We start from the raw sequence: 17,551 nt of genomic DNA, 5'->3' as shown, positions 1-17,551 counted from the left end.
TTTAATTTATATGTTACTAATTTATATAAAGCTTATGTTTTATGTAACAAAATTGATTTGATCAATTTAAATATTAATTAAAATAGTTTGAGGTTAGGAGAATATTAGAGCAGATTTATGCTTTTACTGGTTTTACTATTCACTTCTGCTTAGGGCTGCTGTTTGGAGTCAAAATACCAAGCAAAGTCTACACCATGATGTTATTGTTACATTCTTAAATAAGCATTTATGCTGATAATAGCAGTGTAATAGCAGGGATTTCTTGTTTGGACTCACAGATTTTTCACAATTAGTCAATTAGTCCCTTCCAACATTTCCATTATTCTAAAGGAATTTTATGTTCATCTGTGATATTCCAGACGAATTTTATAGATGAATTGTGAACACTGAGTCAAGTAGATGAATGCAGGTAACAGCTTTGAGAGCTTAAGCTTCTTCAGCAGAGGTACTGGCACCAGAATATTGGGCTGGAAGAAGTGAGAGTTCAATGTGGTTACTCCTTCTCAGGGAAGAAATGTTCTTCTTCTTTTTCAAAAAGAAGAATCACATACAGAACTGTCATGCTACTTTTAGGGGGACATACATATCTTCATTTCTGCCTTAACTGACAGAGACAGCATGGACACCTAAAACACAACAGTCCCAGACAGTGCCAAGCAGGAGGTTTGTCTGGTTTAGGCACCTGCCACAGGAACAGGGGTTTGGAGCTGCCTCACACTGGAGCCACCCAGACAGATTGCTCTGTGTTAACCTCTCTAAAGCGGTTCTGTGATGGATGCTCAATCCAAATCTGCAAAAGTGTAAGGATGTTTAGGTAGAAATAGAAAGGGTCAAAAGGCTTGACTGAATACTTGTTGAAGGCCACAGTACTACAGTTATTAAGGAACATACAGTTCAGTAAAGTATCTAATAATGAGAAATGAGAATAGGAACTTTCTGGACTTTGTATTTGTGCCTAAACTGAAGTGAAAAGGCAGCTTGGTAGAAACATTCCTTAGCTAACTCTTTTATCAATTTGTTTACTTCAGTAATAGCTCTTTCATATCCCAAGAAGCAAAGGTTGTCAGTGGGTTTCTAAACTTGTAATTAACCCTACATAAGTACAAAAGTGTTATCTGAACTGCTGCATGCATAATACTCTCCTGAGCATTGCACTGATACAAGAAATTATCACATTGGTTCACAGTATTACCAAATCCTTTCATTTTCTGTGACTCAGTTCTTGGTAAAGATTCACCCAATTTTCATTGTCCATATTTAGAAAGCCACAAAATACTCTCATGCTAATGAAGGCCTGATGCATTTAAAATACTGCTACAAACCAAACCAGAATCCAATAGAATGAGAAGAGTTAAGTGAAAAACACTAGGCAGTAAGGGTTGTAAGGGTTGTTTAAAACAAAACACAAAGTTTTGTTTTAAAGGTGCTAATCTTATAAATAGAATTCTTTTTTTTTTTTTTTTTGTAATACAAAAAAAAAATCCAAGGCAGAAGTATTAAAATTGCAATGAAAACAAAGGAATAATGAGTTAAAGACAAACCTATCTTCAGTCCATTGGATAAGTATTTAACTGTTTTGCTTAAACTGAAAAGGCACACACTTTGGCCTTTAACATTTATTATATAAATTTGTTTGACTATCCTCCCTTTGTTCCAAATGAGAAATATTCTTTCTGTTGTGTTACTAAGGACTAAGGACTATCTATCTCTCAGCTGAATATGGAATCAGGCTATAAGAGGCAGAGATGAATGCATAATTGCTATCTCTACAAAGAAGTGACTTGGAGAACAAAAAGAAAGATACTGTGATGTTACTTTTAGAAGCTGAGTTTATGAAAACCTTATATGGTATGCATTATTACACCATTACAGTGGCAAGATTAATGTGCCTTTAAATAATACATTTAAAATTTCCTTTACACTCCCTGCATTAAACAGAGTGCATCAAACTCTTGAGATCCAGTTGAAGCTTTGCTAGAGTCTCTTACAACAATAGGTTTATGACTTTAAAAAGTAAAGATTCCACTAGGAAAACTGCATAAGAATAAAAATGTCAGTTCCTAAAGAAAGTAGGATAGAAGCAATTCTTTTCAACATCCTAGTTTGTCTAATAAATAGGCCACATGCATTCCTGGTATAACACGTCTAAATTTAAATAATGAATACCACAGTATTTTATAACAATAAAATTGCTATGAATGTTCCTTTTGGAAAGCGTACAAAAATGAGAAAGTCAGACATTTAGTATTTCTTTCTGAAATAAAACAAATTATTTGGTGTATGTCAAAAAGACATTATCACAAAACTGGCAGACTAAAAACGAAGTCTTATAAACTGAATATTTGTCATAGAATAAATACTGTAAATATAAAAAGAAACAAGTTCTTCAGAAATTTTAGTCCTCTCTACTCACTCCTCAACATGTTGGACAAAGCTGGAGGTAGTTCAGTAACCATTGTGTCATGTAGAAATTATTTTTTACAATGTCAGATGGGAAACTGAACCTGTACTTACTTTGGTTGTTACTGAGCCATGGAAAATTTAGAGCAAACCAAGTGGTTCTTTATTTTTTGTAGCAGCATCTGATAGCACATTTTTGAGAGAAATTTCTTTTTTGTGCAGCCTTTAGCTATCTTTAGAAAACAGAAGCATGAAAAAGGAAAAACAGATACAGGGGAACAAATATGAGTACAGAAATTTAGAGGTACTACTATTTCTCAGGGTGCTTTCAATCAATTTTTGTAATTTAAATGTATTTCTAATTAATGTGTTCTTTTGATATAATGATTATAATTCTGCCTGCACATATTAGAGAAAAATACAAATTAAATTTTCAACTTAATAATTGTGAAAAAAAATCTGCATGTAGCTATAGTAATGATGCAAAATTAATAATTAGATACAAAATGGTCAGCAATTAACATGCCAAGCATAAGAGCTTAAATTTTCTCAGAGATGCATTTTGCAGGAGGATGAAATGACCATATCCCAAGTTATTTTAGTGGGAGTAAAGAAAATGTGAAATTTCTACAATGTATTGATGGCTATTATTAGGAATAGACAAGGTGATGGGCTAGAATTTTATGGTAGTCGACCAAGTATGTCAGAAGAAACTACCAGAAAAATTAAGTAACAACACTCTGAGGACCCAAATCCCATACAGTAAATTTGATTTATAAGTTGAGACAGCTTTCTGGTGCATAAAGGATATATTGAAAGCCTTGCAGAATCAAAAATTTCATGATGAATGGTCTCTGAATAGTGCCACTGGAAGAATAGGTAAGCATTACATAAAAAAGCAAAGCAAATATAGAACTGATGAAAATAGAGAGTTCATAAGAAACCAGTTCAATAACTTTACATGATCTATAGCTTATATTGCTCAAACAGAATAATTTAACAACTTGCTATTCTATCTTTTACCATGATTGTCAACAGAGGCCAAGAAGTGGTATAAATTTTCATCATTTTTGTGTCATAGAAAAAAGGGTTCTGTTGAAATTTAAGACGTAACCTTACAAGCTCTCCTTTGATTATATTTAGTACAGAAGGATATAATTTGCTTGTTAATTTTGTTTCTCTTTTCTATTGTTGGATCACTGTGTTTTCATCCTTTTATTTCAGAAACTGAGAAGCTCTGACAGGATCAAAATAAGAGCAATCAGTATCACATTTCTATGAAGACATAATCAGCTTTGAACAAGTCTCTAGAACAAATAAACAGTTGAAAGCCTGAAAAATGTACACAGAGTCTGCAATAACTAGGCTAACACCTCTGTTTTCTGGACTTATCAGACTGGAACTTTTCTTGCAAAGGAAGCTCAAATAATTTCTTGTTAGAATAAATTGAAAGAAAAACAGAAATTGTAAACTGACCTGCTGAAAGACAGACACAGGCTTCTGCAAGCACAGTAATGGAGAAGCATCTTCTACTGAAAGACTGAGACTTCCATTTTTGCATCATTCCTCAGGTAAGTATCACAATCTTGTTCTAACCCATTATCTAAAAGCACAGTCTCATCAGCCCCACAGACATCAAGTTTTCAACCACTCAGTGAATTTTATACATTTCAATCTCTCTTCAAAATACATTTCATAATTGTATATGATAATCATGCCACCACCAGAGTAAAAGAAAGATTTTAAAATTTATAATCAGTTATGGTAAGCATGTGATAATATCAAATGGAAAATATACAATACCATTTCCCCATCTTTTATAGATATAGATATTAGTTATAGCACTCATTATTGAGATAAAAGCATGTTAAAGTACTGCAGTGGAAGTGTCTGGACTGAGGAACTGAGAAGCACAGGACTGCCAGAAGGGCTACCAAAGGGGCAAAATACCTGAAATGCAGAATTAGACAATTATTATTAATTTTAAAAATGGACATGACTCTGATTTTCCCTCTTAATTACTCCCTCTGATGTCTCATGAGACAGATAAAGTCTTAACTTTTCTTTATTATAGCTGATTTAGGGAGTAGGGGTTTAATTTTTTAATTTTTACTTTATTTTAGAGAATTGGTTAAGGTTTCAGCAGAACTCCGATGCAAGTGCTCTGATACAATATGAATGCCGATACCTTTTTTCCCTAATTCAAAGGGGTAAAGAAAGGATTTTCACTTTTTTAAAGTCCATACAAGCCTTTGTTTGTTTGCCCTACTCTGCAGAAGTTGTCATGCTACCACGTGTACATATCAACCTGACAAACCCTGTTCCTACTGCATGTGAAGCTCAGCCTTTTCATTCTCACCCTGTGGCATGAAGTATTTGGAGCTCCTAAGGTCTGATATATTTTAGTGCAAGTGTACTCACAGAGTTCAAAATGGGAATTTCTGGGTGAAATGTAATGGTCTGTGATATACAGGTCAGAATAAATAATCTAATGGTGCCTTCTGGCTGTACCAGCCACTCAAGCTATGAAATCAGTTTTACCCAATACTTCTGCTCAGCCTTTCTACCAGCACTGAAGTGCCAGAGCTCTAAAATCCCACACTGAGAAGGCAACCATCTTACTCATTATGGCCTTTAACATCCCTTGCTGATAGTTTTAAATTTTTAAACAGCCCTACCTGTCGAGCTTCCTTTTATGTGTTCTCATAGTTACAGATATAATTTTGGAAGCAAAATATCTAAACACCAAGCATAATAAAAATGAAATGGGTTAAAGCTTATTAGCAGTAGGGAGCAGATGTAGCAAAATTCTGCCAGTTCCCCTACATTTCCTCCCCAGCAGGGATTTTCTGTCAAGCTGTGAGTTAGTTCTATACACTAATCCAGGCTGCTGTTGCTGCAATTGTACCTTTCTATACCTTGCTATTGTACTAAAAATTCACTTTGATTTTTGATTTCTTCCTTCTTAATAATAATATTTAAAGCAGTTCCTGCAGAGCTAAATGTAAATTCAAGCACCGCATGCTAGATGCTCAAAAGGGCATGAAAATGTAAAATTGATAAGAAAATAATTACATACTGAAAAGCTGTTTTATTTGCTTAAAAAATAGTAACTTTCTCTCAACGAACTAGAGGTTCCTGAGCCAAGTCATAACCAGTTAATGACTGAAGTTAAGATCCTTGAAATACCTCTCAAATATACATCATTCAATATATCAGTTACAATGTGGAAAAAAAAAAAAGTATTTAAGGAACAAAGTCATAAATTGATAGTAATACAAACTGAAAGCAAATGAAGTCTGCCACATGAAACATGATCACAGACTGTCACTCTGAGGGTTTTTATTCTTCATGTGTAGTGTCAAAAATAAGCACTTAGGAAAAAGAGTTGAACTGAAGTAAGGATGTTCAAGATGGAAAGATTTCAGTTGAAAATCATCTGCGAGTGTGTACCCAAATGGGACAGAAAATGAGCACAGTTAATGGTCAAAATCTACTTTGTGGGCATTGTGGATAACGGATTTTATGATAGTATTTGAATTTTGGATACTGATTGCAAAGACCTTTTCTTTGAAAGTCTGCTTCCTTCTGAACTTTGACAATGAGCTCTGGAACCAATTTTCAAATGAAATATCTGCTTTCACCTCACATATTCTAATTACATCATCTGTTCACCTGTACACGTACAGGACCACTAGCTACTCTTGTCAAACCTATAACTAAATTTTGTAGAATGCAAGGAAGAAAATTTTGATGCTGCAGGGGGCAGAAGAAAAACAATTTGAAAACTCTGATGGCACTACTAAACTTCCACCAACTGTCAGGCTCTCCCTCACTGCAGTAGCCACCTTGATTAGTAAGATAATATAAAGATGTGCAATTGAAAATAATTTCATAAAAATCACAGAATGGCTTGAGTTGGGATCTTGATCCATACACCCTGCCATGGGCAGGGACACCTTCCACTAGACCAGTTTGCTCAGCCAGGCCTTGAAAGGACCTCTAGGGATAGAGCATCCACAATTTCCATGGGGAGCCTTTGCCAGTCCCTCACCAACCTCACAGAAAAGAATTATTTACTAATATCTAATCTCAACCCGCTCTCTTCCAATCAGAAGCCACTTCCTCTTGCCCTGTCACTACATACTCATGTAAACAGTCTTGCCCCATCTTTTCTGTAAGTTCTTTCAAGGTACTGGAAGGCTACAACTAGGTCACCCTGAAGCCCTCTCTTTTCCAAGCTTGCTTCAACAACAAGTCCATGTCCTTCCTGTGCCAAGGACTCCAGAGCTGGATACAGTCCTCATGGTAGGGTCTCACCAGAGCAGAGGAGAGGAGCAGAATTATCTCCTTCAACCTGCTGCCCATACTTCTTCTCATACAGCTTATGATACGACTGGCTTTCTGGCAAGCAATTTTATTTTGAATGTGATGCTTTTTAGTACACAAATTTTTACTGGAAAACACATTTTTTCATTCCATCTTTTGTATATGAATATTTTTGAGTCAAATATAGTTTTCAACAGACTACTCAGTTACTTTCATTTTTTAATATGGTATGCAAAACAAGGTTGGTTAAATGGCATAGCATATGACTATTAGGGCTTCACATGTCTTTTATTTTAACTCAAGCCATTTACATTGACCAATAATGTCCTTCATACAGTTTGGAACTTGGATTTTGCAGGACCAGTTTTCTCCCAGTTCAGTGTTACAAAAGTCAAACTCAGATGATTGCAATTCAGGGACTTTCTTAAAATCCACTATACTGGGCTGCCCAAAAAGTTAGGAGAAAACCTCATCCCTGCTCCAGTTTTTACTGTCAAGCATGAATCTATATGATATATAAAACAATATAATACTTTGGTGTCTCAACTACGTCCCCTCCAAGCTCTGCCAAACCCCAACCTTTTTGCTGGGTAAAGTCGGAGAAAGAGAAAGTCTTGATGCTGTGCAGGCACTGTTCAGCAACAGCCAATATTGGTCTGCTATCTACACAGTGTTAGCCACAAATCCACTATAGGGGCTGCTGTAAAGAAAATTAACTCCACCCCAGCCAGACTCACTGTGAGAGAAAGTTCACAATATCCTACAAGTTCTAAGACAAGTTTTAGTTAATGTGTAGCTATTCTCAGCAGTGACTGCAATGAGCTACATGGAAAGCAAATTTGTTCTTCTGAACATGAAGATACATCTTGCAGATTACTACTAAAATATATAATGGGATCTTAAATCACACTTCTGAAACCAGGTGACACCATGAACAGAAAATTAGAATGGAAGGTTTTCAGTAAATGGACTTTAAGTGACATGTATTAATATATATCCTTGTTACAAGTTGTTATACTAAGAAAAAATACAAATATATATTAATGGATTATTCATGGATATGCTTGTAATGTATATATATATATATATATACACATATATAATGTCTATATGCATGTATTCATATAAGAGGAGGGAGGGAGAAAAATCTGTAGATGTGTACATATCCTCCACGTAGCTCTGCAGAACATGCACAGAGAGACAGTGAGACTATGCAATACAGAGTTGCTATCTGCAACTCCACACAAACACTCATTTGACAAATTACAATAATCCTTTACCAAAATCACCATTTTAATTAAAAATGGTCGACAATTAGTATTTTCTTCAGCTAACAGTTACATTATCCTCTTTCAGACTTGCTCCTTTGTTTATATATCTATATCTATATCTATATGTGCAAAAGTAATTATTTTGGTCACCTACAGAAGATGGCCAGGGTGTTTCCAGGAAGGTGCTTATAAGTGAGATGCATAAAGACCTGCATAATATTAACACTGAATAATGTCCAAGATAAAATCAAAGTTATATTTCAAGTGTTATCACCTGTGTTTATGGTGGTAACATCCAAAGGACTGATGAGAAGTGAACAGCTATCATATCAGCTGGATGCATTTTTATTTTTCATCAATGAAGCTGAATAAAAACAGGGAGGAAGCTGAAAGTGATTATTCACTGCTAGGTGGCATGCATGTAACTGGACATTGACCAGGGAGCACTGCTCTTTTTTGCTATGCAAAAATTTAAAGAGGTTTCAAAATAAGATAGCTCACTTTCACACTATCTTATGTGCTCTTTTGAAAGTGGAGTATAGGAAAGCATAAATAATTTTTGGGTTACTTTGGCTTTTATGAATAAGAAAATTAAGATATTTTATTAATTTTGAAGACCATGTTATATCATTCAGAGAAGAGGAAGAAGAAGAGGAAATGAAATTATTATTATGACTGGCACACAGAATCAGAGATGAGGCTAATCAAGTACTGAAATTTAGTAGGATCCCTTGGACCATACAATAAAATAGTAATGATTGATGAGAAAAATTAAAGTGTCATCACTGGAAAAGACCAAGATCTAGAGTAGCTACTTAGTATTGAATATCAAACTACTTGCTGGAAGCAGTAAATTGGAAGGGATGTTTACGGTCTGAAAGAGATTAACCAACTACAGTTTCAGGAAGGATGAGTAGTTAACAAGACTGTTTATGTAGACTGAGGTGGTAATATGGCTCTTCTTTCAGTCCTGATCAACAGGATTATCTCATCCAAAGGAGAACAAAAAATCTTTGAAGGTGATGAAATTCTGAAATTCTATCCTTTATTGTAGGAATTTAAAGGGTCCTACATGTACTTTGGACTACAGTTTTATAGGGAAGTTTCCTGAGTGAAAGTTGGACCTTGATCACTTTTAGACCAAAATGGCATTTTTTCCCTCTATAATGTGGGCAGTGACAACAGGTACTTGCTCCAGGGATGCAACTCTGTTAATGGCTTTCACAATCATCACACATCAGACTTTTGACCAGAGGTTCTGGCCTAAGCAAACAGTGGATGCATATATGCACTCTTGCACTCTTAGCACAGAAGTGACAGGCTCAAAACAGAATTAATGTTTTCAGCAAAGGAGATGAAGAATCACTCAAAACCAGTCTTATAAGGGAACTGCTCCAGGGGAACATCAGTCAGCCTGCATGAACCAGGCTGTTTACCACCCTGAATAACCTGACATGCATTTCTTCACTCTGTCTACCTGAAAAACAACATTCAAATGCATGGATATATTACCTGTAAATGGCAAATAAGCTAGTGCAAATCAGTTAGTGGAAATCACAGAATTATGCTGACTTATACCAGTTGAGGATTTGATGGTATCTGTGGTTATCTCCTCAAATGATCACAAAAGAAATGCTCTCCTTTCTTATTTTCTATTGCTCATATTTTTTGTTTATATTCTACAAGTTAACTTCATGCGTTCTCTTTAGACTATTATGCAATCATATGATTTTTATACACATATATTCCCTTTCTAAAAATGGCTTTAATTAAAGTCATGTTCTTTTAGTTGGCTATACTAATTTTAAACATTTTGAAGTCTCTGCTAATGTTACAAATAGAGTATTATAGTCTTTTAAGAAAGAGTTCAAGCGGCAAACCTTTCACCTCCCATTGCCCAGTGTCAAATGGCAGACTTTTTCCAAGGACCTCTGGATTTCCACTATCTGCATTTGATCTGTGTTAAATATTCTCATTACAGTTGCTTCAAATGAATAGAAAAGCTTTGCCTAATCTGAACACAGGGGAAATGAAATATACTAGGCACGAGATAAAAGACACACCAGCACTGTGCAATTTAATGCACTGTGTGTTCTGAACATGGGCCATAAAAGAAGCCTGGGTTTATATATCAAACTGTGGAAAATTCAAAATAGCATCTAGTTGCAAAATAGATGTTATGAAGCTGATGGGACAAAAAAGGGGAAACAGTAACATGCATATTCTTCCTACAGAATTTTTGATAGGTATAGGTACTGGCTGTCAGCAATGGTTTTCAAAAATATTTATTTTTCTTCTGGTGATATTACACATCATATTAGTTAACCTATGTGAGGCTTTACTGCAATGTAAATGTAGCAGTGTTCTAATCTGTCATTTTACCTTTATAATACTTGTTTACTTGTACTACTCATATTCTGACTATTTTGTTCAAGAAACTAGTAAAAGGAGACCAATTAAGTTTAAAAGGAGACCAATTAAGTTAATATTACTTATAGTATTATCTATAGGACACAGAATTTAAAACAATTTTTGGAAATCTAACAATTGCATTAAATAAAGATATTAACCAATATATATAATAAATTAGACAAAAAAGCGTACCTGAATATTACTGGCTTAGAAACATCAGTTCAGAGTGGTGAAAAAATATGTATTTTCTCACATAAATCTGTGGAAGTTTTTAATATTCCATTTTAAGTTTTAAAGTCATTTTCACTATGGGCAAAAAAAGGGTCTTAAACCTTTGTCCAATCCTTTGCAGCAAGAAAAATTTTCAACTTCCACTATTTGAGCATAAGCTACTTCTGTTGTGCTTAGGATAAAGTGTTAGAGAATGCATGAATTTTATTTAAATTCATGCCACTCTGTATACTTCAAATAGCACAGGAATGTCTGAACAATGCACAGACTGCTGTTACAGATGCATGATGCCATTCTAAATGACTGCCGTGAAAACACACTAATTACTGCAGGAAACAACTGCACGTAGCTAGACAGATTCTTGTTCAAGATTTAACTTGTTTATAACTTGGGACCTGTACATTATTTGTAAGGCAAAGTGGAAAGGTACAGGAAAGTACCAATGATATTTACAGGAGTGCCAAAGAAGGTACGATGCAGGGGCTCCCTGGAAGGGGCCCAGTGCCCTCGATAACTGCTCTTAGATACATATCTTTAAAAAATCCTAGTTTGGGTGTACTTACATCTTTTGAACTCTAAACAGTTTTTAAATCTGGTCCAAAAGGTTTTAATTCAGATTTTAAAATTTGGCATCAAGTTATCCAAGTGCTGAAATAAGTGTGGAACCCATTCACAATATATATCAGATAAAACACTGTGAATCTTTTTTCCATCACTTCTGCACTACACACTATTAAGACACACACTGTCAACAATCTGACTGGCATTCCTGACAGAATGAAAGTCAACTGCAGCACTCTTTGCTGGATTTGAAACAATCATGGGATCACAGCCACTCATCCTGAATTCTCACCATAAAAAAAAAAAAGAAAGCTTCTGTCAGAAGAAGATGGGCTGGTGAACTTTTAAAGTTTGCAGAATGTTTGCTCAGAAAATTATTGGTGGGAGACAACTAATACCCAAATGGAAGTGGTGCTATAAAAGTAAAAGGATATATTATTTTTTATGTCACAGGAAGTATTCCACTGAGTAGATTTTTCATGACTGAGGATGGAAAATACATTGGCAGCTGCCTATTACAATAACTAGAGGGGAACTGATCTATAATATCAGATTTTAAGAAAAAAATACAAGGACCTTAATGCTATTAATACATCTTGCTATTACATTAAATATTATCTTTCTGTGCAACTTGGTCTTCTAATCTTAACAAAATATACTGTTTTCACTGTCTCAAAATCTCCCTTCACCGATGTTTTGGGTTACTTCCAAACACAACCAATTCTAAACTTTCTGTTGATAACAAAACATTGAGTACTAAATACACTAAAGTATTTCCCTATATTTTTTTCCTTTTATAATGAAGAAATCAGAGATAGATTTTCAGAGAGTTCTGGAAAATCTGCCTCAAGTTTTGTATATATTTCATCCAACCAAAATTACTGAAACTAATCTTTAGCATTCAGACATTTTATAAACAAATTTATTTCAAAAGCAGCAAATGGCCTCAAAATTTTTCAGCTAGGAAGTTAATGTGCCCTTATCTCACAGAAAGAATTAATTCACAGTACTTTTCCATGGAATATACAACCAAATAACAACAGTCTAAATGAGTATTTATTACACAGTTTATCAGGATTTGTATATTTTATTAATCTAGCTATACTAAGCCTTTCCAGGGATTAGTGAGATGTAAAAAATAGAAAACACAGCAGTTAAGCAAGCTGGAATGCCTGAAATCTTGAGACAGCGCAGCATGTTTCTTCTTTGTATAGGTGAGGATAACAAAAGGTAGTAAAAAACAAGCATTCAGAGGTAGAAAAAAATGTAATCATTATCTTGCCATCTCAGTTAGCCTAGGGGAATCTGTTGTATAGGCAACAGTACAATGCACCAGTTGAAACAGTCTAACAAAATACTACAGGGATATCTCTGCACAGAAAGCCCATGGGTAGGGGAAGGAGAAGTTAGGGTGTAGACTCAGCTCCCAGCTAAATGTATTGGGAGTACTGTCTAAACGGTACAACTCAGGCCCTACTGAATAAAGTGCATTCACAAAGTAAATTAATAAAATTTTGCAGGCACAGTCACTGTTATATCATTATACAATAATTATTTGGAATATTTCCATCTATCAATAATGCCATCTGTCCCATCCAATACAAATGGACTACAACCCATCTGGCTTACTTTTTTCTATTGATTACTCTGCTGAATGAGTTAGCAAAACCGCTTATAAAATCATCATATTACATGACACTGTCATTAAAAGATGTGAAGTAAAGAAAAACACAAGATGAGACTTAATTGGAAAACTGTCAGTCCTTCTTCCAGAAAGTTTTAGCAATGCTATAAGCTTCTTTCTTTTTTTTTTTTGGTCACTTAAAAAAAGCACCAAGAAGACACAAAGCCAAAAAACCTCCTAAATGCTAACTACTGGATTAGACTGAAATTGTTCTAGCACACAACTGCTATTAGGTATGCTAGAGAAGGTCGTCAATTTATCTCCTCAAGAGTCAGAATGTCCCTAACTATGCCTGGCAATCACAAAGAAACTGTGGAAGGAATGTAACTTAAAAATAGGGTGGAAGAAAGCTGATGATGGCTGGCACTTGTATTTGTTATTTCCAATAAGTCTTCCTATGTCATTTGGGTAATTGTCTTTATGCTATTTTTGCAGCCTCTGTTTTTTTATTTTATTTTTTTATTTTAACCATTGCTTCCCTTAACTATATTTTAATTTCTCCAGCAATAAAAGTGCAATTTTATGCACCTACGGAATTAAGTGCCAGCTTCAGCTTCTTCACTCTAGATCTCAATTTTTACAGTACTTTTTAAGTTTTCACAAAGGAAATCTCTCTTGTGTACATTCAAAATGTCAATCCAAAGATCTTTACCTCAGTGATTTAGGTGGTGTTCTTTTGAGTGAACCCTTGGTGGGGCTGCTTTCTTATCCTTCCCTCCCCACTATTTTTTCTTTCTACTACTACCTTAGATCCCTGCATCAGATTTGTTTCCTCTGTCACCCCAAATGGCTTTTCCAATGACACTGAGACCCAAAGAGACACATGAAGGAAGAAGAGAGAGGAACAGGGCCTGGATTCCAGCTCTAAGGACACAACCCTTGATGCCTGTGGGTAACTGGAGCTCAGGGAGGCTCAGGAGGTTATACTGTAGAGTTGAAGCTGCAGGAATGATGCTGGGAGCACAGATACTGAGCTGCCGTAAGGAGTGAGGGAAATCAGGATGACAGGAGTAGAAAGGAGTTGTGTAAGAAGGAAGGAATCATGCTTGAATAAGGAAAGGACCAGTGGCTGGGTGACTGAAACAACTTAGAAGTCTCTAGGGGGTCCAACCTGCTTACTGTTACTGTTTGCTCCCTCTCTTACAGTCCTCTCCCATCCTCACTAGAACACTTCTCTGTTAATAACATATGAAATATTTCCTCTAGAAAAAAATAGATTATTCCAAAAGATACTTTTTATAATTTATCTAAATTTAAAAAAATCTTTCAGTTTATTTAAATATAATTGATCTTTCTCTTTGTAACTCTAGAAGCTCCTAAAAGACAATTGTCACTAGTAATATTACAAGAAGTCTTCTAAAGTCCAGCTAAAAGTGTCAGACCCTGTGGCCTTATCTCAAATGAAGCTTTGAGCAACTGCATGTCCACATGCAGCTCTTAGAAGTAAATCTTTTGTGCTATATAAACACATCCAGAAAACAATTCTCATATTTCTCTTTATATTATGCGCTGTTAGGTCTAATTTATTGGTGTCCTTAACAATTTATATAATATTTTTTGTGCTTTACTTACTACTGCCATCAAACATGTAGAAGGATTCAAAAGAAGTTGCCGAACAGTATTATTTATGTAGAAGATAATTACCAGGTATCGCCACGTGGCAGAACGTTAAATTTCTCATGCTCTAGAGAAAAAACACCTTTGGCAGTTCTGATGCATATGATTTAGTCACCATTTTAAATACAATTATCTTAATATGCCATCGCTTTGCTGCTAAATATAGAACATTCAACAAACAGAACTACAATCTAAATCCCATCTTTAAAACAAAATTAATTCTACCAAAAATGAGTTTTGAGCTGAACTGTTTTATTTTCACAAACTCCTTTTTTCATGGATGAGAGAAGGAGAACAGTTTCAACTGACAAACCATTTGTTATTATTGAGTAATATGTAGGTTCCTACTGGTTCAGGTCTTTGGCCACTGCTTAAAATAAAGAATAATAAAATACTTTTGGTTTGGCTGAGTCAGTTCCCTTGGTGAAAACTGACCATTATGTCACGTCATGGTATTTAAGAGAACTGTCTGTAGCAGCACTGGAATATCAAAACCTGAACAAAACCACACAGGTAAGGAATCTGCCTTCAGAGTAAGGCTACCAAATTCTGTCTTCCACAGAGGAAGGCAGTATCTTACAGGATCTGGTAGGCTGCTCCAAAATAAAAACTGCATTATTTGTTTTCACTATTACTACCCAATAACTGAGACAGAAGTACAACTGAAGAACAGTTTATAATTTTTCAATATATAATCTCTGTTGTCATTAACAATTTGTCATTAACAGGACAACTGTATTTTCAGGACAGGGTAATTTCCCCCTTCCCTTGTAACAAAACTATTTGGTAAGTATTTTTCTGTGCTTTGCTTTGTACATAAACCCCTACTAATCAAAAATATGCATGTCCAGATGTGGTCTTAGAAGTCCAGCTGAATATAAAGCAATAATGAGCAGTAAATTGCTAAACTCAGTTATCATAACAATACTGTTTGCAAGCAAGTGGGCAAAAAATCCTCAACAGAACAACTGACAAAAAGTTGAACTAAAATGCCCATTTCTCATTATGCAAAAAATATACGGACACAAGTAATTCAGATGAGGTATTGTTCACAATTTTGTCAGAGAAATTGACTGTTCTTTAGGAGTTCTTTAACATAATACTTTGAGGAATTAAAACAAAGTTAGTGGTGAACATAACTTTCTATTAAGCAGTTTTCTTTCTCAATTGTCCACAAGCACTTATGAGCCAGAACATAACAGCTCAATCAAACCTTTACTGGAACCCCTCTGAAACGTACTGCGAAATTCTGATATTACTGCAAGACTTAGAAAGGAAAAAAAGACAGCCCAGAAAGAAGAAAATGGATAGGGCAGCTACCTTTCTGCATTCTCCTAATTTCCTCTGCCACACGGAGCGAGCAATAGGAATGCTGTTGCTGTCAGTTACATAGCAGCTGGCTGAGATGACGTGGTGGAGTGTGGCCTCCTGGCTCATGGCTCCCAGAACTCGCCCAACGTGCCGCAGGGACAGGCTGGCCTCGGCGCGGATGCCACCCCTCACCAGCTGCATCGTGCAGGGCACCAGAGCAATCTGTCCAGCACAGTAGAGAACATCACCAACCTAGGAGAGAATCAGATCCAGTACATAAGACTCTGGGAGTTTACAGAAGACAAGGAAAGCACCTTTCTGTCTTCCAGCTGGTATCTTTCAATAGTACTGTTCTTTGCCATAACTTGTTACAAATAGAGCAAATACGCTAGGCTAAAGATAATGCATGGATTAGCTGGTATCAGCTCAGAACAATAATCTGATGTGGACTGTTACAGCTGCTGGATCACACTGATGCCATGGTTAAATATGCTCTTGTTTTCTTTTCTTTTGAGAGATGATGCACATTATCTTCAATACTATTTTTTAATCTTCTATGTCTTAAGCTTTGTTTTATACAAAACCATAAAAGAATTTATCAGTAGACACCGGTAACATCTTTAGTAAACTAATTTAAAAACACTGTAAAATTATATTAGCAGAACACCTAAATGACTGTGTATGAACAAAAAAGTGATGTTATTCTACCAGAAGGTAAAAGCAAATTGTAGATTGAAAATAAAATGCTGAAGAGTGCTACTTGAACAAAGAGATGCTCCTTGAACAAAGAGATGGGTCACCTTTTGAAAATAGACTTTAATGGGTGGCCAGACTTACTACTGCATTGCAGTTACTTTGGGCTTATTTTCCAAAATCTTCCCAGCAACACTCTGAAGACCTACTTTTTTTAACAGCAGCCAAGAAAGGAAACATTTATTCTTATTATTCAGACATCTCAAAGATTTTTTTAATAAAATCTTAATGTAAATATCAAAACTTTTCATCGTCTTATGCTGCACTTCTCTAGAACATCTGTGCATATCCTAATCAGTGAAACAGTAAATTTTATTCTCTATCAAAAGAAAACTAAGTATAGAAGTGGGAAGTAAGGTGGGTGTAAGCAGCTTTGAAGTCCGCACAGGAAGAATTTTGCTAGGAGTAACGACAGAGAAAGGAATCTTTCAGAAGAATTTTGCAGAACTTACTGTATAAACTGTAAAAATTCCTCAGAATTAAGAATAATTAAAAAAGAAATCTGTGTCCTAGAAGACATGGCAATCAAACCATGTGACAGACCCATATGCAACTCCAAATCTGTCCTCATAACTGTCTGTGTCTCACAAAAGACTCACACATGTAACTATTGGAAGAGTATCTTATACAATTTGGCATACAAGTTCTATGATTAGCAGCTGAAGAGGGGGAGGAGGCAGAGAGGAAACAATATATCAACTGACACACATCAACTATTTAAATGGTTTAAAATACCTGAAATATTGTTTGATAATGCTATATATAATCCTGAATTTGGAAAAAAATATATGAAAGCAATATTTTGGTTTACAGGAACAAATGGTCTTTCTTTTCTTTTTTTTTTTCAGTACTATTTTAAAATATGTGCCACTGAACAAGGGAGTCCAGCCAGCTACCAAGTGGCATACTGACAAGATGAGAAACAAATTCAGAAAGATATGATTCAGAGGGGCACAGGTTTGTTTTTTAAGTAAACCATTCA

General features: G+C 35.3%; 1 protein-coding gene across 5 annotated transcripts in view; it reads right to left on the bottom strand.

The window, feature by feature from the left end:
- The window catches only part of DPH6 (diphthamine biosynthesis 6), a 185,669-nt gene that overhangs the window by 39,718 nt on the left and 128,400 nt on the right, over positions 1-17,551 (bottom strand). For 4 of the 5 annotated variants that reach the window (XM_036384380.2, XM_036384383.2, XM_036384384.2 and 1 more), the window contains one exon: positions 15,826-16,068. The exons of the other annotated variant lie outside the window; for it this stretch is intronic. In XM_036384380.2, the coding sequence (XP_036240273.1) occupies positions 15,826-16,068 (243 nt within the window). The remainder of the gene's footprint in view (positions 1-15,825; positions 16,069-17,551) is intronic. 5 annotated transcript variants of the gene reach the window in all.

Source organism: Molothrus ater, chromosome 6, assembly GCF_012460135.2.
Source record: "Molothrus ater isolate BHLD 08-10-18 breed brown headed cowbird chromosome 6, BPBGC_Mater_1.1, whole genome shotgun sequence".
Taxonomy (NCBI): domain Eukaryota; kingdom Metazoa; phylum Chordata; class Aves; order Passeriformes; family Icteridae; genus Molothrus; species Molothrus ater.
Note: the sequence above shows the minus strand (reverse complement) of the source record. Positions and strands in the feature narration are given on the sequence as shown.